General features: G+C 51.9%; 2 protein-coding genes across 4 annotated transcripts in view; one reads left to right on the top strand and one right to left on the bottom strand.

Annotated features, from left to right (window-relative positions):
- KCTD16 (potassium channel tetramerization domain containing 16) overlaps positions 1-7,706 on the top strand; it is a 67,015-nt gene extending 59,309 nt beyond the window's left edge. For both annotated transcript variants that reach the window (XM_065029393.1, XM_005512446.3), the window contains exon 3: positions 134-7,706. In XM_065029393.1, the coding sequence (XP_064885465.1) occupies positions 134-585 (452 nt within the window). In that variant the 3' untranslated portion in view covers positions 586-7,706. The remainder of the gene's footprint in view (positions 1-133) is intronic.
- An 8,877-nt stretch (positions 7,707-16,583) lies between these two features.
- Positions 16,584-21,219, bottom strand: part of LOC110366168 (uncharacterized) — a 52,406-nt gene continuing 47,770 nt past the window's right edge. For both annotated transcript variants that reach the window (XM_065029394.1, XM_065029395.1), the window contains exons 14-16: positions 21,134-21,216; positions 17,487-17,584; positions 16,584-17,124 (exon numbers count right to left, since the gene is read on the bottom strand). The gene's annotated coding sequence lies outside the window, so the exon portion shown is untranslated. The remainder of the gene's footprint in view (positions 17,125-17,486; positions 17,585-21,133; positions 21,217-21,219) is intronic.

Below are 21,219 nucleotides of genomic sequence, written 5' to 3'. Positions count from 1 at the left end.
CCCTTGGGGCCCCCTGGGGGTTTGCTGCCAGTTTTGGTGCTGTTCAGGAAAGCTGGTGGGTCTCAGCCTGCTTTTTGTGTGCTGAGGTCCGGAGCTGTCGGTAACCCCGGGGCGCTCTCTGTTCCTCTTGCAGGCGAGCCCTCGCGCTGGTCCTCGTCCCACTGCGACTGCTGCTGCAAGAACGGCAAAGGCGACAAGGAGGGGGAGAGCGGCACGTCCTGCAACGAGCTGTCGACGTCGAGCTGCGACAGCCAGTCGGAGGCCAGCTCCCCCCAGGAGACCGTCATCTGCGGCCCCGTCACCCGCCAGCCCCACATCCAGACCCTGGACCGCCCGCCCAAGAAGGGGCCGGTGCAGCTGCTGCAGCAGTCCGAGATCCGCAGGAAGAGCGACCTGCTCCGGACCCTCACCTCCGGCTCCCGGGAGTCCAACTCCAGCAAGAAAAAAGCCGTGAAGGAGAAGCTCTCCATTGAGGAGGAGCTAGAGAAATGCATCCAGGATTTCCTCAAGATCAAAATCCCAGACAGGTTTCCAGAGAGGAAACATCCCTGGCAATCCGAACTGCTGCGCAAGTACCACCTATAGGTGCAGGGTGGGGGAAGCACAAGACCTTATTACCGTTAGGGCAAGATTCTAAGTGATACAATTTCCAATAATATTTATTTGTTAGGTCACAAAAAAAACAAAACAAAACATCTCTATAGTACTGCCTAATTTGCCTATTTCACCTTAATATTTATAGTCATAGGGTAACAATATTTTTCCAGTCGTGGAAGCACAATGAGAAACGCTTTTATTTGTAAACTCCGAGTCCTACACAAGCAGGATCCGAAGGGCACAGCGCGGGGGCGGGAGCTGCTGGTGCCGGGGCGCGGGCGCTGGGAGGGACGTGCTCAGCGCAAGGAAACGAGCCCTGCCATGGCAGTTTACCTTAAGCATGTGTATATATATATGTGCATATATATATGTGTGTATATATATATCAATATATATTGCTTAAAGATTTTCCAGCTCTCTCCTTATAACTGCACTTTCTCAGAAAAGAGCATTTTTTAGCAGGCTGTGGATGTTCTGTTTCTTCTTCAGGTCTTTGAGGGTTGAACAGTAGAAAACCCACCTCTCTGTCTCTCTTCCTCTCTTTTTTCCTCCTTCTCTGAGACATCATAAATGCATTTCAGTGGAGACCAGGGAGCAGTGTGCGGGTCTTTGTTGCTGTCAGCGAAATACTCCATTTGTTTTGGATGGTCTCGTTCCCGCTGCGTCCTCCCCACGCCTCGTGTCCCGTGTGTCGAGGCTCCGGCGGGCCGATCCCGGCTGGGAAGCTGTGGGAACTCCCGAGGACGAGCGCGGTGGCCGCGCTGGGGACAGGGCTGGTCCTGCAGACCTGCCAGGCGCGGGTGCCAGGAGCCTTTGGTGGGAGCTGGCAGGAGAGCGGGCGCTGGGTCCTGCCCGGAACAGAAGCAAACACAAGAAATTATCCGCCTAACAGGCCAAATGGAGCGCTTTGCTGGCCGGGGGTGGATTGCCAGGGGACGGGAGCGGCGCCGTTCCAGCCCCCTGTGCTTCCAGAGAAAATGCAGCCCCAGAGGGGGAGCCCGTGTTCCCTGCCGTCCTGGTGTCGGTTGCAGACGGTGGTGCCATGTTGGCCAGCAAACGGTGCCAAGTGTCCCGTGCTGTCCTTGGGAGCCATGGGCAGAGCTGGTCCCGTGCAGAGCGGGCAGGGGACCCGCAGCCCCGCGGGTGTGGGGGCGCGGGGAAGGACAGTGGGTTGGTCTCGTGGGGCGCGGTGGGCGGTCACTGCCGGGACCGGGACGTGCAGGAGCCGCAGTTAGCGAGGGGTCAAGGGTGTATGGCCAGCAGAGCCTGCAGCAGGTCAGCGCCGGGGGCTCAGCTCAGGGGGCTCAGCTCAGGGGGCTCAGCTCAGGGGGGCTCGGCTCAGGGGGTCTTAGCTCGGGGGGGAGGCCGGGAGGCCGGGCTGCCAGGGCATGCGATCCACAGAGAGCAACAGGAGAATGAATTGTTCCAGCTAATGTACTTTGTCCATAGCTGGAACAAACCAGCTAAAGTATTTGAGATAAATTCTTGATTTTCTAAAGACACAGGTTGAAGGAGATTTTATATATATATGTAGATATATATATGTAGAGATATATATATATAAAAAAAATATGGGAAGTGATAGTGCTGGTAACAGAAAGCACTTTGATTCTGACTTATTTAATGTCCTGCAGGTTCCAGGGCTTCCCCCCTCTTAAATTCCAGAGACTACTACAGGAGATGGTGCCGAGCATGCACAGATTGAGTCTGTTGCTCTTGTGCAGTTGCAGCAGGGTGGTGTGTTCACACTCGCAGGGCTCCAGTGCACCCTCACACCCGCCCGGGACGCTTTTGTTCTGCCAGAAGAGCCACCAGGGCTGCACGGGCACATGGGTTCACACCCATTGCTCAGCCGCACAGCTTGTACAGTAGGATGCAAATTTTACCAGCAAAAAAAGGAAGCAATACTTGTCCAGAGTGACCCATAAGCACGAGCTGGCGGTAAGGAGGGGAAAACCCTCCCAGCAATACATCTCCCAGTCTTTGGAGAGCAGGGCATGGATGCAGCAGCTTGGCATCATCCCTGCTGAGCTTTTACATGCAAGAAAGGTACGATTTCTAACAGTGAATGGGCAGTGTTGGTAACACCGAGTAGGGATTGAGAAATAGAGGATCTGACCTGGGAAATGCTGGTCTGAATGAGGAAACTCAGCACTGGGGATCAGGCTCTAGATCCAGTTTGGGTTTGAAGACATTCACTCACGCTCAAGTCCACCCGTGGTAGTTGTGCAGCCCTCTGCTTACCTGCTCAAAAGATGCATTTTCATGTGGGAATCAATGTTTTGCACAAGACCCACAGATTTGGCTCCTCAGTTATTTGTTGGTTACTTCATAACATTTTTCTTTTCGTACTCAACTCTTTCTGCATTTTGCCCCCCAGCTCCGGCACCAAGCAGCGAGCGTGGGGAGCAGGCAGGGCTCCCCCCCGATTCCCAGCTGACTGTGCAGTGTGGCAGCAGACTGCAGCTGAAACCTTGTCCTTCCCACCACTCCAGGTCATTCCCTGTCTCTTTGTAATATCACAAATATGTGGTCTATAAAACACGTGTGACAGAGTGAATGAACAGGCACTGGACGTGTGTGTGTGTGTGTGTTCCCAGACTGATGTTCAGGGTGCACAGGATTGCACGATGATTAATAACTGTAGAAAAATTAGACCAAATGAAATGCGCCCGAATGGGCTTGATTTATGTGGCCTTCATGTCTTCAGTTGTAGATGAAATGGTTATTGCGCTCCAGTGCTACAGAAATAAAGGTCTTAAAATTCACTAATCACAGGCAGGCCAAGCCTGCTAGGAAACACAGTGCTTATCGCTGTTTGGGATGGAGCGGGAGGAGATCAGGTGCCCGGGCGTGTGGGTGCACACTTGTATGTGTGGGTGCACACTCGTGAGTGCGTGCTCGTGCATGTAGGTGCACGCTCATGGGAGATGGCGTGCACCTCCTGCTGTGCTTCTGCAGGGACTCGGTTCTGGTCTGGCTCCATGTTGCAGTTGGTTACAGGTGGTTTGGTGTAAAAGGGAGCTGGGGGCTGTGCATGGAGAGGTTTTGCTGCTCAGACTGACCCTTTTCCCACTGCTGCTGGTGTCCTCGCACAGGCACGAGGATGGTGATTGTTCTTATCACGGGAGGGGGATGTATTCACTCAGGAAGACCTCTTCCCCAAAAGAATGTTATGCCTACATATATATATATATATACACATATAGCAGTACATATACATAAATATAGCTAGCTAGATGTATACATACGCCTTGGCACCACTGGCTGTCAGGAGGTGCAGGAGAAGCCCCTGCAAGGGCTGGGTGTCAGCTCCCCCCGCAGCCACGCGTGTCCCACCGGCCTCGGCCGCCCACGGCCGCCCACACCGGCTCCCACCTTGCGGGGCAGAAATCCCAGGTTTCCTTATGCCTGTCACGGTCAGAATCCCAGTTTCCCAAGGGCTTTGCTCCCTGCCCAGCCGCCGCGGGGCACACACCTGAGCAGGACTCCAGGCATCGGGGAGACAAAGGGAGGACACGGGGGTTTACAGTGACCCGTGGGGAACAGGATGTTCTTATTTCCCCGGATCATCTGCACACACTGTATAGAGGCCTCACAGCACTCTGGAGAACACGTTTTGGGTTTTTAATTCCAGTTTTGTGAGTGCATTTGTCAGTTTTATTTGCAAAGCTGTGGGCTGGCGGGGAAGATGAGGTTGGTCTTTGTTGGCAGTGACCATAACGTAACTGAGCCCTTCAGCCCTATGTCTAACCTTGCTCTCCCAGCCCTGCAAAGCTGGAGAAAGCGTCCCAACGTCTGACCCGCCCCGGAGCCCTTTCCACTGCGAGAACACACGTGGACGTGACTTCCAGAGTGCTTTATGCATCAGGCCCCATGTGGATCATGGTACAAAATAATTGTCCAGTCTTATGGATAGTTTATGCCCCAACGGGGTTTTGTAGATTAATAGTAGAAGAGCAAAAAAAAAACACTTTTAAATTATTTATATTATAAAAAGACATTCTTTATTTTTCTTGGCATCGATACCACTTAGCTAAAAAAAAAAGAAAATCAGTTTGTAAGTATGATATTACAGATTTTAAACTATAGCAACGGTAACGCAAACACACACAAAACAGCAGAATTCAGAGTTAAGCAGACAAAACCTGCCGGCGTGAAGCAGGATGGCAGAGCCGGCCGGTGTGGCGGGAGTCGTGGCGCTGTCCCGGCGTGTCTCTGGAGTCCCCTCCAGGTCTCTGGCCGTGTCACCTGCCCCGAGGAGCGGGGGCAGCGGGGGCAGCGGGGGCAGCGGGGGCTGGTCCCTTCCCGGCTCTGCAGGGCAGACCCCCGGGGTCGGGGTCGGGGTCGGGGTCGGGTTTGTTGCAGCGCTGCCCGTGCGATGCCCTCCCAGCCGGCACCGGGCATGGCGCCGGTGCGGTCGGTGGTTTGGTGACCTCGGGGCCTTGCTCACGGTACATTCTCGGACCTCATCCAGCACTCGGTGCCCCTGCGGAGCCCGAGTCAGTCTGTTGCACATTGGTGTAGATTAAGTGGCACCCACTGAATTACCTCTTGACTTTCCGACGTGGTTCACTTGTACATAAGTGTAATGTCAAACTGTTTACAGGTTACTTTGTGCGTAATTGTGGAAAAAAAAAAAGTTTTATCTACAAATTTAAAGGAATCGATTTTACTGGAAGGTGTTTTAAAACAAATGAATGTGCTTAGTACAGTATAGACATCATTGATTATGGTCTCACATGAATGCATGTATCTCCGTGTTGTCGGTCCCCACCAGTGAGGTTATTGGCAATATTCTGCAGTCTGTGAATAGCAAATATGCATAAACTACTGTGACTCTGACAAGTATAACTCGGTAATTGTTTCTACTGTGGTATGTAAAACAAACAAACAAATCATGTAGCTTTTAGCCTGCTGTATTTCCCCGGTACAAATAACCACATGAAAGAGAGAGACATCCTGGGAAAAATCACACGAGTCCTGGCCGTGACCTGTGCGGTGGCACCTGCCGGGTACCTGGGGGCCAGCTGCTAAAAGATGCCTGTTTCTAGGGGCTGGGGGTGGCAAAGGGAGGTGCTGCTGTTGCCTTCAGCCCAGCGTCACTGCTGGCGGCAGCGCTGACCGTCGTTTGGGACGCGCCACTCGTGTGAACGGGTTCTGTGCTGGGTGTCGTACAACGCGCTGGTGGGAAGTGCAGCTCTCGCGGTTGTGGCAATGGGCGCTGGAAGCTGCAGCTAATCTGTGTCTTGCCATTCCAATAAATCAGTGTATATACACTGGAAGAGCACAGACAAGAGTAAATAAGTTGGTATCCTTCAACTGTCATATATACGTACACACACAACGCTCTATAGATAGATACATACACGCTTTCTCACCCACTGTGGTTTAGCGTCAGTTCATGAGCAGCATTTCCCTGCAGGCTGGGGATTATTCTCCCTTGAAGGTGTGGGTTTTTTTCCCCCCATTTATTTCTGGGTTGGGCTGATAATTACCGTTTGGTGGTTGCAGAGTGAGATTCTTCTGCCTCCCTGTCTTGAACAGAGATTTTCTGATGCCGAGATTTGAAAGTACTGTCACCAGCAGCAATACTTCTGGAAAAGTCATCGTTGCATCGGGGTTACCTGCCGGAGTATTTCCAAGCGTACTTTGAAATACTTTATTCTCTGTCATTGTAAGGACGCGTTAGCAAGGGCCGGTTTTGTTACAGCCAGCGGCCGAGCCACACACGGTGGGAGTGCAGGAGGAGCGGAGGACAGGCGGGGTCTGTCCTGGACTGTCCCCTCACCATCCATCCCAGCGTGTCCCAGTGTCCCCGGGTGGTGCTCAGCTGAGAAAGCTTCGGGTTCCTCCAGCAGCTGCTGCAAAGACAGAAAGAGTGGAAGGTTGCTGGGGGGAAGAAGCGGTTCACAGTCCTCACCCCCAGCAGTGACAGACCCGTGATCTGGGTTTATTGTCTTTTTCCGTGCACAAGTGCCAGGGCTGACGGGCTGGGTCCTGCTGTCGTCACCGCTTTGGGTGCCCGGCTCCCGTCGCTCTGCCAGCCGCGCACACGCTGGCAGGGCTGGAACCGAGAGGCATCGCTGCAGGCGAGCTGGGGCTGGAAGAGCCAGAAAACCAGGCCACTGCTCACTTGTGGAGCCGACTATCCTGGGATGGCTTTGTTTTTAATTATCATTATTCTTCATCTGTGGTACTTGGCTGTTCTTCAGAGGAAGCTCTTTCCCATGGCCCCTTTCCGGGAGAAGGTGCAGGCTCCCGTCTCCGCAGCGCTCCCGCAGATGGCACGTCACCCGCGCGGGGATCTGGCTGCCACAGTGTCTGCACAAGCATATGGGGGCAAAGCCGTGCTGGAAGCCCCAGCTCTCAGCTGTGAGGCGGGATGCTCGCCCAGCGCTGGGCACGCTCCCAGCCTGCAAACAGCCAGCGGCACCGCGACCCCGGCCCGGCAGATGATCGCAGCAGCCGCCTGCCTTCTGCATCGGCGCCGCCTGCGGAGCCCGCGGGCCCCAAACCGCGTCACAGCTCCCGGCCGAGCTTCTCCCACATTAGCGACGGGGAGGGAGGGAATGGGGAGACGGTTCTGCTGCCGGTTCTGAACGAAGCTGGTGGTCTGTGACCCTGGTCACCTGTCTCTTTCTCCCGGTGGCATCCAGTGAGCTCGCTGCTGGTGGGGGAGCAGCCGCCTGGGCTGGGGTTTGGGCGCTGCGGGAACATGGTCCCACGCTCATCATACAAATAAACCAGGTAGCGATGCTGCTGTCGCCTATTCGTTATTAGAACTGGCACAGGTTACTTCTCTGGGTACGCTTTTTTATCGTAATGGCATATATCTAACTAACTGTAGGTGTGTGGTGCCGGTACATGAACAGTAACTGCGACTAGCTGGACTCCAGGTGTCTGTGGAGCTGTTGCACTTCTGTGTGGGTGAGATCTTTGTGACCAATGGATTTTGACTTTGCTGACCAATTTTTTTTTTTTTAATGTCAGTTTGGAATAAACAAAAATATTAAAGTATTTATTTTCTTTTTTTTAATGTGAAACTACAAATATCATTTTGTCTGACCTGAAATGAAATAAATGTTTCACTTCAAACAAAAAAGAAAGTAATAATGATTTATTGCACCCTTTTTTCTTTCCTCTTTTTTTGTTTGAAATAGGTCAGTTTTGAACTGAAAAATACGAGCAAATTGGAAATAGTTCACTTTTAGAATAGCAATGTATGCGTTTTGCACATTTCACCATGTCCCCTGTGATGTGCATAGAAAGTGGGAGTGACTCCCTTTGATACCAGAAAATCATTTTAATCTGCCTTACAACGATATAAGTAAAGGAGCTCATACAGGGCAGTGCTGATGTTCTCCTGGGCGCTGGCGTTCCAGCTGCTGCAGCCCCAGGTGTGTCCCCGCGGTGACTCGCTGTGATGCCCCAGAGGTGGGAGCAGCACTAGCGCATCACTCGTTTAAACACCTCGGCAGAGGAGAGGACACCTCGCCCCAGGTGCAACCCCAAGCCCTGGAATGACACTTGCTGTCTGGAGGAGCAGCTCTGGGCAGGTGGCCGGCTGGTCCTGGTGTCCCCTTTCTGCCGCTGACCTCAGCAAACCCACGCAACACAAGGTTCAGGTGGGGTGACGTGTGACTGTGCACACGGTCCATGGGCTTGACAGAAATAGGAATAAATCATTATTGTGCCCCAAACCCAGAGCGAACGGGGAGCTCAGCAGCTTGCTCGATGGTGTCCAGTGGGCAGGATGCGGTGGGATGCAAACGTGGTGGGATGCAGACACAGTGGGATGCAGATCCGGTGGGATGAAGATGCAGTGGGATGAAGAGCGATGGGATGAAGACGTAGTGGGATGCAGATGCAGTGGGATGCAGATGCAGATGAGGTGGGATGCAGATGCAGTGGGATGCAGATGTGGTGGGATGCAGATGCGGTGGGATGCAGATGTGGTGGGATGCAGACACGGTGGGATGTAGATGCGGTGGGATGCAGACGCGGTGGGGTGCAGATGTGGTGGGATGCAGACACGGTGGGGTGCAGATGTGGTGGGATGCAGACGCGGTGGGGTGCAGATGCGGTGGGACGTGACCCAGGCACCCTCCAACACCAGCCTCCCCAGCTGTGCCAGGGGCAGGACTGGGCACAGAGGGAACCGAGACGATGAGATTGTCTCACGTGGGAGCAGAAAGCCACGGGTCCTCGCTTCCCTCTCGATTGTTTGCTCCTGTTGTGCTGCAGAGTGCAAGGAGCTGGTCCTTGTCCCCTCCTGCTGTGACACCCCTTGGCCTCCTGTCCAGCAGCCCACAGGGGACAACTCTAAATACAGCAGGTTAAAAACTGGCAAAGTAACAGCAGATCTGTGTTTAATGCAGATGTTTCCCATGTTTTGTAGTATTGTTTTACCGACAAATAAAATCGACCAAAGACAAAAAGAGGCATTTGGCATTGCTTGTGTGACCTGGCCAGGCCACTTGCCTGTAGAAAGGGGACAACGTGTCCCACGAGGGGCTGCGCTCACCTCCAGGAGACCCTGGCAGCGTTTCATCCAACGTGCAATTTCTTCTCAGTGGGAGAAGATACGCTCTGCATTATTCAGCTCAGGGCTTTCTGCAAATGCAGATATTAGTTTTCTACCTGAAATATGAGAATTAAAATACAAACCCTGTCCTGCAAACTGCTCGCAATGGAGCGTGAGCAGCTGAACTGCTAAATGGCTGGAGCCATTGCCATCAAAACCTGCTCCCATACCCATCCAAATTAACCAGCAATGGTCCCCTGAGCCCAGCGGGAGAGGAGCCGCGAGCGCATCCTGCTCCACACGGGCTTGGTGCTGCCATCCTGAGCCACAAAGCAGGGCTGCCATGACAAAAATAGCACTGATGGCTGACAAATTATCCCAAAATGCTCAGGATTTTTAAAGCACAGCAAGAGAAACAAAATTTGAAGCAATTGCACTGCATGTAGATTAGCTGCCTCCCAAAGAAAAGCTTCAGAAAAATGGTTTCATCAGAGACTCGTTAAAAACCACTAAAAACATTAATACTATAAACATCCTCCCCGTGGCATAAATTTTGCATCTGTCCAGATGTACTTTTATTATTATGCCCATTTTATGGGTGGGGAAAGTGAGGCACAGCTATTAGGATTATTTTGCCCCAGAGATCATGGCAAACAGGAGCCAAGAGGCACTAAAACCATCTCGTCCTATTGAATTCCCAGTCAGGTGTGCTCGTGCTGCACCGGGCTGCCAAATCTAAAACACTTTATCAGATTTTATTTAGTCTTTACTGAAGCAAAACATTCCCCGATTTCAAGATTTAGTGCTGACAGAAGCGGGAAGCCAATACCTGTGATTCCTGCAAATGTCCATTTACCCATGAAATAGAGCTGGGGAGCAGAGGGAATGTGAGAATAAACTGCTCGGCGTTAACCCCTGCGGCCCCCGGGCAGCGTTCACAGGGCGCCTGGACTGGCAACAATCATGTAGTGCATTTCAGAGTAAACATACTTTAGCATACGGATTTGCTGAGCGCAGGCGATGGGGCTGTTCCTGCGCTCGCTCTGACCCTGGAGCCCGGCTGTGACCCCCAATCCCGGCGGTCGGGGCGCTGGTACCACCGGCTCTGTGCCCGTCAGTGACCTGGGAGTGTGTGGGGGGGGTCCCAGATGTCCCTAGGGACAAGAACCGTCACCAAGAGGCAGCCACGGGGGGGAACCCGGTGGCCGGAGCCTCTGTCTCCCCGACTCTGCTCTGTCACCCCCTCTGGGTGATACAGGAGAGATGGAGACGGGGGTTGGGGACACCGTCGTCCCTCTGCATGGAACCGGAGTCACTTCAGTTCACCTGACCACAACATCATTATTAACTTTGTCCCCCCACCCCTATTCCCTCTTTACGAGTCACTATAAAACGAAGATCAGCTCCACCAGAGGGGCGGGAGCAGCTGAAGGGCTCCCGGCGCCACGCTCTGCACGCGTTGGCAGCAGCGACCTCGGCTGTGCCTCTGAGAAACGTGCCCTTTCCTTCCCTTCCCCTGGCCACGCGTCGCCCGGCGGGCGCGCCGGCTGCCCCGGCCCTGCAGCCGCGGAGCGGGCGCTCGGAAGCGCTCCGCAGTGGGAGTTCTGCCTCATCTGCGACCTCGTCTGGGTTACTTGAAGCTGTCATTAAGCTACTCTAATTACTTTTAAAAATCCAATAAAGACATCTAATATGTGTGATTTTAACATAATGTTTAGGAGTAGTATGCAGTTTAGTGATATTACCAGTGCTAAAATAAATGGTACTACTCATGTAGCTCTGAGCTTTTCTTTTCATCATTAGCCTGAAAGAAGCAATCTTGATCTACTTGTAATTATTCATTAGGAGCATTACATCTGACCCGCTTCTTTCCTTTGCCATAAGATGCTCTCTGTCCTATTGTGAGCGCTGTGAACAAGCACAGAATTTTACTTGTTGTGATGTTGATGGTGAGACAGACGAGCGCCGTGCCCGGGCAGCCCGCGCTGTGGCCGCGATACCCACGTGCCCTGCGAGAGACAGACAGGATCTCTCCCTGGCCTTTTGCATTAATTAATGAATTATTCCAATCTAAACCTGCGAGAGCTGGAGCCGGCCTGGCCTGAAATAGCGAGCCTTTGGGCAAAGCCATAACCAGCACAGAGGATGCTGGAGGCTGCAGCGTTGCAGCAGCAGCAGCGCGGGTGTGATGGGCAGCGGTGAGCGCTGCCGGGTGACACTGTCAGACTGTGACATACAGCCTGGGAGGTGACAGGGAAAGTCAATGCCCACACATGCAGTAATAGCAGGATTATGTCTCTACTATAATTATCCCTCCATTACCAGCAGCATTAGCCTGGGTGCGCCTGCCCATCCTTTTAACCCAGGCTCTCAGGAAGGGCCAGGTGGCTGCTCCTTTCCCCACTGTCACTGTCCCCTCTGTCACTGTCCCCACCGCAGGACAAGCTGCTCCTGTCCCTGCCCGAAGCAGCAACTGGTTCCCAGTGCCAGAAGCAGTTACATGTTTGCTCGACTTGCATGAGTCTGTTTGTGGGTGACTCACAGGTCACCAACCACAGCAACTTTGCCAAAACATCCCTTCTTGGGTAGTGCCAGCTGTGGTGGGACAGGAGCCGGGAGCAGCCCCAACACCAGGTCACCTCCAGCGCAGGGGAATGGGGACCCAAATAAACTCACCCCCTGAACAGAGCCCTGTGCGTGTCCTCAGAGCCCCATGTGCATCCGCAGAGCCCCATGCACATCCCCGGAGCCCCATGCATGTCCCCAGAGCCCCCTGTGCATCCCCAGGGCCCCATGCGCGTCCCCAGAGCCCCCTGTGCGTCCCTAGGGCCCCATGCGTGTCCCCAGAGCCCCCTGTGCATCCCCAGGGCCCCATGCGCGTCCCCAGAGCCCCCTGTGCGTCCCTAGGGCCCCATGCGTGTCCCCAGGGCCCCATGCGCGTGTCCCGAGCAATGAGAGTGCAGGTGGGAGACGCGGATGCTGCTGCCGCTGCCCGGGGCAGGTGAACCTCACCCCGGGTCCCGCAGCCCTGCCAGCTCACCCTGGGATTGCCGCTGGTGTCCGGGGCTGTAAGAAGGAAACCAAACCAAACCAAACCAAACCATTTTAAAAAAAGCAGAAAAGAAAATGCAACAGCCCTCTCTTTTTTTCATGGCAAAACTGTTAAGGGAAAACCTGTCCCTGACTACAGGGGCAGCAAGATTCAGCCCCTAAAATGCAGAATCCAGACACTTTCCCCCACACTTTTCCGTCCAGCTTTGTGTCCTGCTCAGGATTGTTCTCCCTGAATTATCCCCCACACAGGTCCTGCCACGTTGTCACTACATCATAATTCAGCTCTTTAAGCTGTCCACAACTCTCATATATTGATCTAATTATCTACAGAAATCATTCCAGCCTTCAGCAGCCCCTTCGTCCATTTTTTGCAGCTTTTAGCCAACACAAAGGACTGAAGATTTTCCCTCATAACTTCATGAATTTTTAATCACTCACACCTCCATGTCACGTCCAATACCTTCCTTTATGGCTAGGGCAAGCTGCACAGAACATAAAACATTCTCCAGCTCTTTACCTCTGCTGCTGCTTCGTGCTGCTTGCTATGCCCCGCGTTGCAGCGCGGCGTTAATACTTATCTCTGCCTCACAAGCATGTTTATTTTTCCAGCGCTGTGGGTAAGAAATAAATTCAGCTAACAATGCCGAGCTAAACCCTGGCAGCTTAATGCAGCGGTACAATCTGCCTCCGCGGCAAGCCAAACACGAGCAGGAACATTTCCCCTCCAGCTCCGGTGTGCCAGGTGACCGTGGCCACGTTCCCTGAGCTGCTGAGACCCCACGGAGAGGGAGTGATGGGGTTTCATCTGCTTTGGCTTGTAGTGGCACATTCAGCCCCATCCGTAGCATCCTCACCTCTCCTCTTCACCTCCTCGGACTGTGGGGCAGACAAAGCATCCTGGAGCAGCAAAACAAACCAACCACAATGACAACAAGCAGCTTTTTTTTTCCGTCAGGATGGAGCCATCAGCCTTGAACCTGTTCCTATGGCATCTACGTTTTAAAGTTAGTTAAGTGCTAAGTGTTCTAGCAGGGCTTGGATGCTGAACCCGGCCCCCATCAGTTAGAGTGGATGTGCTCCTTTGGGTGGTGTCTGGCAGACCTGACACTGTTCTGCATGGACCACAGGGCAGCAGTGGCTGCACCCCAGGCAGGACAGGGTGCCTGCTCCTCCAGCCAGAGCTGGGACATGGGCAGGATGGGGCTCGTGCTCCTCCAGCCAGAGCTGGGACATGGGCAGGATGGGGCTCGTGCTCCTCCAGCCAGAGCTGGGACAGGGGCAGGATGGGGCTCGTGCTCCTCCAGCCAGAGCTGGGACACGGGCAGGATGGGGACAGCGGTCACACCTTCTGTAGTTTCTTCCAGCCACTAATCTGTGCCCTGAAACAGGAAAATAGATATTCCCTTTAGATCTACCTGATAGGAATACCAATGTTATTCTGCTTTTTATAAATACCCTGATACTGTAGTTAAGTTCTTTGTAAAAGGACAAAGCAGATGAGCTCTGTTTCCCAGCAATCATTTCTCCAGGCAGACAAATCTTCATCCAGCCGTTGTATTTTAGCACCGTTATAACTAACCATCTCCTCCAGGTTAAACCTGCAAAGGCATCCCAAATCACATATTTAAATGATAACAAAAAAATTCCCCCAACTCCTTAAAGTTAATGATCTTCATTTTCATTTTCCACATATTTCTCTCCTTGTAATAGCCATGTGCTAAATCTTCATGAGATTTTTATAGTTTCACTGAAGGAATATTTGCATAATTATTAGTGCAAAATCTGCTTTAACGGTCGCTCTGATTTTACTGTTACAGCTGAATGGATGTGGTGCCACATTCCAGCACACAGAGTTTGGGCAGTTCCTGGGCAAGCCCTGAGCAGGGTCTGGGCTCCTGCTGTCCCTTCTGGAGCCCCCGCTTGGGACCGACGTGAAAACCCATGAGCAGCATCTCCTGGGCAAGAGTGGGGCGTGCGGGTGCTGTGGTGCCAGCAGCTACATAGGATGCAGCACAGAATTCTTGAGGGAAAGCATCAAGCTCCTGCTATTCTCCAACTAGACCATACTATCTATATAAAATGCCATTTCTAGAGGTGTTTTTGGGCTGTTGTAGTAGATACTGATAAACGTTCTTCTCCTTGGGGCCTGTCCGAAGCAGAAGTGATTGATACCATCTTCGGAAGCAGACGGAAATGTTGAGTACGGTATCTGCCAGTATGCCGGGTCATAAAAACAATGGGCTAAAGCTAACCTGTACGTTTAAAAACCATTTTAAATTCATAAACCAGCAATTGAGGTTTGCATCATAGCTCTTTGTGAAAGCCATAGTGAAGACCCTTGGACTTGTAAAATCTGTGAAATGAATAAGAAAAGCAGAGCACCTCAAAAAGATGTAGACAACAGTGTGGCGTGAGTACAGTTTGGGGGCAAACTGCCTTTTCTGCACTGGTTTTGAAAGTGTTATAGTTCAGTTAGTGTTATTTAATAAGAATACTACCACATTGTGATTGAGAGGTTCCCCGGGCCTGGCTGGCAATGCCTCCGCTCTCCCACATTCAAGTGCAAACCCAAAATTAAGCTCTTAATGCCTTATTAAGAGCAGAGAGTTTTGAATGCCAGTTTCTTTAAATGATATATTACATGAGCTTGCGTTCTGTGTTTTGAGCTGAAGTCAAGCGTCTCCACACAGCTCTAGACAGCAAAGGACGGGCCAGGGGATCGCTGACGTTTTCCTGAGCCCGCCGAGCTCCCCATGGGCTGTTCTTTGACCTGCATTTGCTGCTGAGATCCAGGACAATTTCTGATCTGATGCCACTTTTGCTTGGTAGAGCTAATACTAGTAATGAGCACCCTTGGTGTCTGTTATGCCACTTGTGCCACTCTGGGGGTTTCAGCTTTCTGAGACGCTGTACAATATTCCCAATTTGTTCTTGCACAACAGCTGACAAATAACATCAGTTGTTATCCTTTCAGCTGTACACAGGCAATGACAGTAGTTCTGATTCTTTATTTCTTTTTAAACAGAACCTGTCAGAATAACATGATAAAGTGTTGCTGTCATATCCCAAAATGGTGCATACGGTAACCCTCAAGTGTTTTCAACAGTTTTGATGGTACCTTATTTCCATAATAGCAGATAAACAGCCGTGTGGTACAAGGCTATAATTCCATTGATTGTTCCCGCACAGCGTGACAGCTCCGGCGATTTGTCCCTTGGATCTCCGCACATGACCCTCCCGCCTGGCCCGGGCTCGGGGTTCACATACAGTCCGGATACATTTCACCTCCCCAGACCCGGAGATCACAGCGGTACCCGGTGGGTGCGCGGCTCGGGAGCGCTCGTGGGAACCCCCGCTGCCCCTGCATCCCCCGCGCCACACAAACACTCAGCACCCTCCTTTGTAAACGAGGCAGCTGTAAGAAATTAGGAAATAACTTCTGGATAAATAGTCTTATTGGTGCAATTTGGTTTTATATGTCTAGAATGGTGTGTTTATAAAATATTTATGGAGTTTTCCTTGGCAGTGATGGAGCAAGAACCAGTTAAACAATGTGCAAGTCTTCATTAGTGCTATTTCACACGCAGGTTTGGTTTCTGTCTCATCTTGTCCCTTCGTTAAGTTGGCCATTGTGATAAATTGGCCCAGATCATTAATTAACAATTACCTCTTCTGTATAAAACCAGACTCCTCAAGTTAGCCCTACTGGTTATGAATTCAAGATTCTGCAGAAACCTGTGTGCGTTCCTCTGCTCCGTATTTAAGTCATTCCATTGCTCATCCAAAACCTCATCAGAACAGATAATAAACCACTTCATGAGCAGATGTGCCACTTATTCATCTAGTTTTATAATGATAATGAAGAAAATTTAATCTGGAGTGTCTATGGAAGATGATCTGAAAGACAGATTGCTATGAATAATAAAGACACTACAGAAGAATTTAGCAACTGCCATGAAAAGGTAATCATTAACTACCGCACAATGCCGCCTTTGATACGGTCCGGCAGAGGATAGAAACAAGCACCTCTTGGGTGTTGGACTCCACAAGGAGCTGCTGTTTCTCCAGATGTAAATGCTCTAAATTGCTTTTACTTTTAAGAAGTATAAAGGATAATTTCTCTTACAGCTGGAAGCAACATCTGACATTGCAAAATGCTGAAAACGTTGAGGAGAGGTTGGAGATTTCAGACACATTCAAGGTGAGCGAGATAACGTGCACAGCTGAATATTTATCTAAAAAATAAGAAAATGCCGAGACAAGTGGAAATTTGTGAGGCCAACTTGCTCTGAAGAGCCATTTACCTCTCGTTAGCTAGATATATATTTATCTGTTTCCTCATATATGCTGCTATTGATTCCTGTCACTGGAAACAAATCAGGAATGCAGTAGAGGCAGGAGACACTTATTGTAGAAGAATACTTGCAAAGCCTTTAATGGAGCTACCCAGCTACATGATTTCTGTTAGCACTCAAAAATCATCATTTAAAATCCCCAAAGTGTCTTTGAAGGAAAAAAGCCATTGCATTCAATGTTGGTGAGATGCCCTAGATTGACAACTGTCATCTATTTATTCCCAAAGCAAGAAAAGCACAAACTGTGCAGCGCAAACTCTCCAAGTGATAGAAATTAAAAGAAAAGACCAAAAAAAGGAGTCTGGCTGGAGGAGGGGGGCATGGCATAGGATGTCATCGAGGTGTCCAGAAAGTGACACCACCTCAGGAGTTACTCTGGCCACACGTTCATGGAGCACACGCGGTTCATCACGAGCACCTCCCGCGGAGCGGTGGCAGAGCCACCCTCTGCTGCTGGGGTGGCAGAGCGGGACGGCTGGGGCGCAGACAGACAGGGGGACCAACAGACAGCAGCACCAACAGCGCCTGGGTCAAGGTCATTTGCAAAGCTGTGCGGGCAGGACGAGTCCCGGTGCGGGGCTGTGCTGTCACCTGTCAGCGGGAGGAAGCGACCGAAACCCGCCATCACAACACCAACGCAAAAAAACTTAACGTGTGGATATGTTCAGGATCCTTTGAGCTTCAGAAGAATTTACCTGTGTTTGGCCCCTCCCCAAGGCTGAGCACTTGCCCCAGGGAGGAGCTGTCAGGAGAGTGACCCTGCAGCGCCTGCCCGCACACAGAGCATCCCCTGCACCCCTGCATCCCTATAATCCCTGCATCCCTATAGCCCCTCCATTCCCATAACCCCCGCATTCCCGTAACCCCTGCACCCCTATAACCCCTGCACCCCTATAACCCCTGCACCCCTGCATCCCTATATCCCCTGCATCCCTCACATTCCAGCATCCTACCAGCTGAGGGCTGGGTACCGGGCAGCCCTGAGGAAACCCCACAGCCCATCCTGGTCGGGTGTCCAGCAGCCAGCAGGGTGATGGAGCCGCATCTCCAGCTGCAAAGGCACGAATAGAGATATCTGTATCAGGACAAGCCACTACTTTGACATACTTGTGTGAGCACACAGGACACCGTCCTTCCCCGAGGGCCCCGATGTCTGCGTGTCCCCTGTGCTGTGCCCCCACATGTCCTCAGCTGACAGAGCCAAACTTATTCCCACTAGAAAACGACCCTGAGGGGAAACAGCCTTATAACAGTAAATCTGTTTTTTAACAGTTTGTCAACAAAGAAGTACTGCTTCTAGCACCAAAAATATTGCCAGCCTCTTGCAGCATCTGTCACAACAGCAGCAGCTGACACCGCCACAAATTCTGGGTTAAGGAGGTGGGAAATAAAAGTGCATTGGAGAGAGCAATGTGGAAAACGGGTTTTTCTTTCAGGTCAGGTCCTTGAATGTGAGCCAGGAGGAACACGTGAGGAGAAGAGCTGAGCTGTACACCTGGTGCGAGCTCTCCATGGAGCTGAGCTCTGTGGCTGTAGTAACCAGCATCTGCTACAGCTTTGTTACTTCTGTACTAAACTTCACCAGCCTTCCTTCAGTTTTCTCATTGGTTTTGATGGAGCAGGGTTTGCTTTAATTCACTGAGCTCTTATCTCAGGGGACACGGTTCAGATTCAGGGTGTCCCCCTTGCTGTTTACCCAAACGGAGGACGCAGAGCCATGTCTGTGTGGACTCAGCCTTAGCGGGCCGGAGCACCAACAGCCCAGCGAGTTCAGCTCTCGGTGCTGTGACTCGGTGGCGGCGCCCAGGGACAGCGCCGGGGCACAGGTCCATCTGCTGGGTCCTGCCGCTGGGTCGTGGCCAGGACAGACACTGGGGTTAGCTGGTGCGGGTCCCCGGTGACCCATGCCAGCGCTAAACCACCAACACGCAACGAAAACAGAAATGTATTATATGCAGTCATATTAATTATATACCTTCTCTACCAACTAGCCTTTCATGGGGTAGATTGTAGTACTTTTTGCTAGGTCTCTGCTTCCCAAGGACTGGTTGAAAGGATAAGTATTTAATCTTCTAGTGATAAAGCAGACATTTTAACAGTGAGATTGTTTCATTCTTAGGATGCCTTCAATAAAGGTTATATATCTTCCCAAGGACAAATAATTACTTGAGCAGCCTGCCGCAATTTGTCAATGAGAATGACCCTGAGACTGGTTAAAGTTCGTAAGGTGCAACGTGAGTCACCATTAGAAAGTAGCAGAACTATTTCTCTCCATGACACAAAGTGAAAATTCAATAACAAATCGGTATGAAATATAATGACCTGAACTAAGTCAGAGACGAGCAGATGAAGAATTACCGTTGTTGCTCATTTGGGAAGTAGATGCGAGATGGCGTATTTTGAGTGTTGAGAGGAAATTTGGTATCTTTGGTAACATAAAGATGTATATAAAGGAAGAATATTGAAATGGTTTCCGAACAGCTGGGCAGGGTCTTGCCCGGCTTTGCAGGAGCTCAGTCCTGGCCTGGGGAGCAGCAGGGCAGGAGCCGGGGGGCAGGAAATGTGGGGCAGGAGCCAGGGGTCCAGGCAGCCAGGGGGCAGGAGCTGGGGGGCAGGAGCTGGGGGGCAGGAGCCGGGGGCAGGAGCCGGGGGGCAGGAGCTGGGGGGCAGGAGCCGGGGGGCAGGAGCTGGGGGGCAGGAGCTAGGGGGCAGGAGCTGGGGGGCAGGAGCTGGGGGGCAGGAGCCAGGGGGCAGGAGCTGGGGGGCAGGAGCTGGGGGGCAGGAGCTGGGGGGCAGGAGCCGGGGGGCAGGAGCTGGGGGGCAGGAGCCGGGGGCAGGAGCCGGGGGGCAGGAGCCGGGGTCAGGAGCCAGGGGGCAGGAGCCGGGGGGCAGGAGCCGGGGGGCAGGAGCCGGGGGTCCAGGCAGCCAGGGGGCAGGAGCCGGGGGCAGGAGCCAGGGGGCAGGAGCCGGGGGGCAGGAGCCGGGGGGCAGGAGCTGGGGGGCAGGAGCCGGGGGGCAGGAGCCAGGGGTCCAGGCAGCCAGGGGGCAGGAGCTGGGGGGCAGGAGCTGGGGGGCAGGAGCCGGGGGGCAGGAGCCGGGGGGCAGGAGCTGGGGGGCAGGAGCCGGGGAGCAGGAGCTGGGGGGCAGGAGCCGTGGTCCAGGCAGCCGGGGGGCAGGATCCGGGGTCCAGGCTGTGCCCCCGCTGCCGAGGGCAGAGCACAGGCAGGTTTTACAGATGTGCCCTGCAAACCCTCCCGCGCAGCAACAGAGCAAGCGAACAGGGCCACTGATCAAATAGGCACTCTGATGGATTACACACAATCTTAAATATTATAGGAGAACGTATTTCATCTGGACAGGAAACTTTAAGCAGGACACAACAGACATTTTTCTTACAATATTAACAATTTACCATCTGAACTTTATCTTCTCCTTGGATAATAACCACTAGACACTGGGTAAAGGAACAATTGATTTAAGATCTCAATCAAAAGAAAGCATTCCTCTTATCTGTATGGCTAAGCAATGAAGTAATAGTCATCTGGGGTTATTGTACATTTGTCAGTCCATTAAAAGCATAGATTCAAGATCTATATATGGAACACGAGACATTTGTGGAAATGACTCTTGCAAAAATCTTTAGTGGTTAAGAGCTTGCAACCTGTGCCTTCCCTCAGCTTGCACAACGTGTACGAAAAAGGACAAGGGAAAACAAGAGAATTTTAGTATTTCCTATACTCATACTTTCTTCATGCTTTTGTTTGGTGGTTCAATTCCCATTCTACCCAGGAGCACAAGGTGCGACTCCCCCCACCCCTGTGCAGTCGGGATGTCCTTCCTCATCCTCGGCGGTGCCCATGCAGGGAACTTGTGCGGGTTTGGAGATGAGACCACAGCACCTCAGTGGCGATGTGAGCTGTGCTGAGTTCTGGAATACTTGCAGCTGTGAATTTACCAGTGACTACTCCTGACAAAGCACAGCAGCCGCGTGTGCTGGGCTTGCAAACCAAACCCAGGAGGACTCGATGTGGCTGTTTCCAACCCACTCCTGTGCTGAAGGTGGAGGAGGAATCCATCGCCACGTTACGAATGAGGAAAGCACGCTGGGCTGGCGTCGCGCGCCTGCCGCTGCGGGTGAATGCAGTCTGAAACACACAAACTGATCGCGAATGGCTGACGGCAAACAGGACCCATTTGATAATGATTTCTCCTCACATTCTGCCACCTCTTGTAGAGCACATGCTGATGCAAGGCAGAGATGTCAAATCCAAACTCAGAAGAGTTTTAAATCACACTATGTTCATTGACAAAACAAAGTATCCAATTAGTTTTTTCTTCCTAAACTTATTTCCAGTCATTATTTTAAGACCCAGCATACAATGTGTGCACCCTCGACAGACCTTACTTGGATTCCCAAAGCAAGTCCCTGGCTCTCCAAGGTTTGCTCTACCGTTGATGGATGATGCACTGTTATCAATCAAACCTTAATCACTACTGATCTAGGCAACAGTTATGAAGCAGACACCGATTCCAGCTGTTTTTAGTATATCAATACATATGCTGTATTAAACAGAATAAGTACCGCTAAAATACCACCTACCTTTTTTGAAAGCCGTCTTGAGTGGACCCAGCTATGCAAATGCACTGGTGTACTGGCAAATTCCATGAACGTTAAGGATTTCTCTA

This window comes from Columba livia, chromosome 14 (genome assembly GCF_036013475.1).
Source record: "Columba livia isolate bColLiv1 breed racing homer chromosome 14, bColLiv1.pat.W.v2, whole genome shotgun sequence".
Taxonomy (NCBI): Eukaryota; Metazoa; Chordata; class Aves; order Columbiformes; family Columbidae; genus Columba; species Columba livia.
Note: the sequence above shows the minus strand (reverse complement) of the source record. Positions and strands in the feature narration are given on the sequence as shown.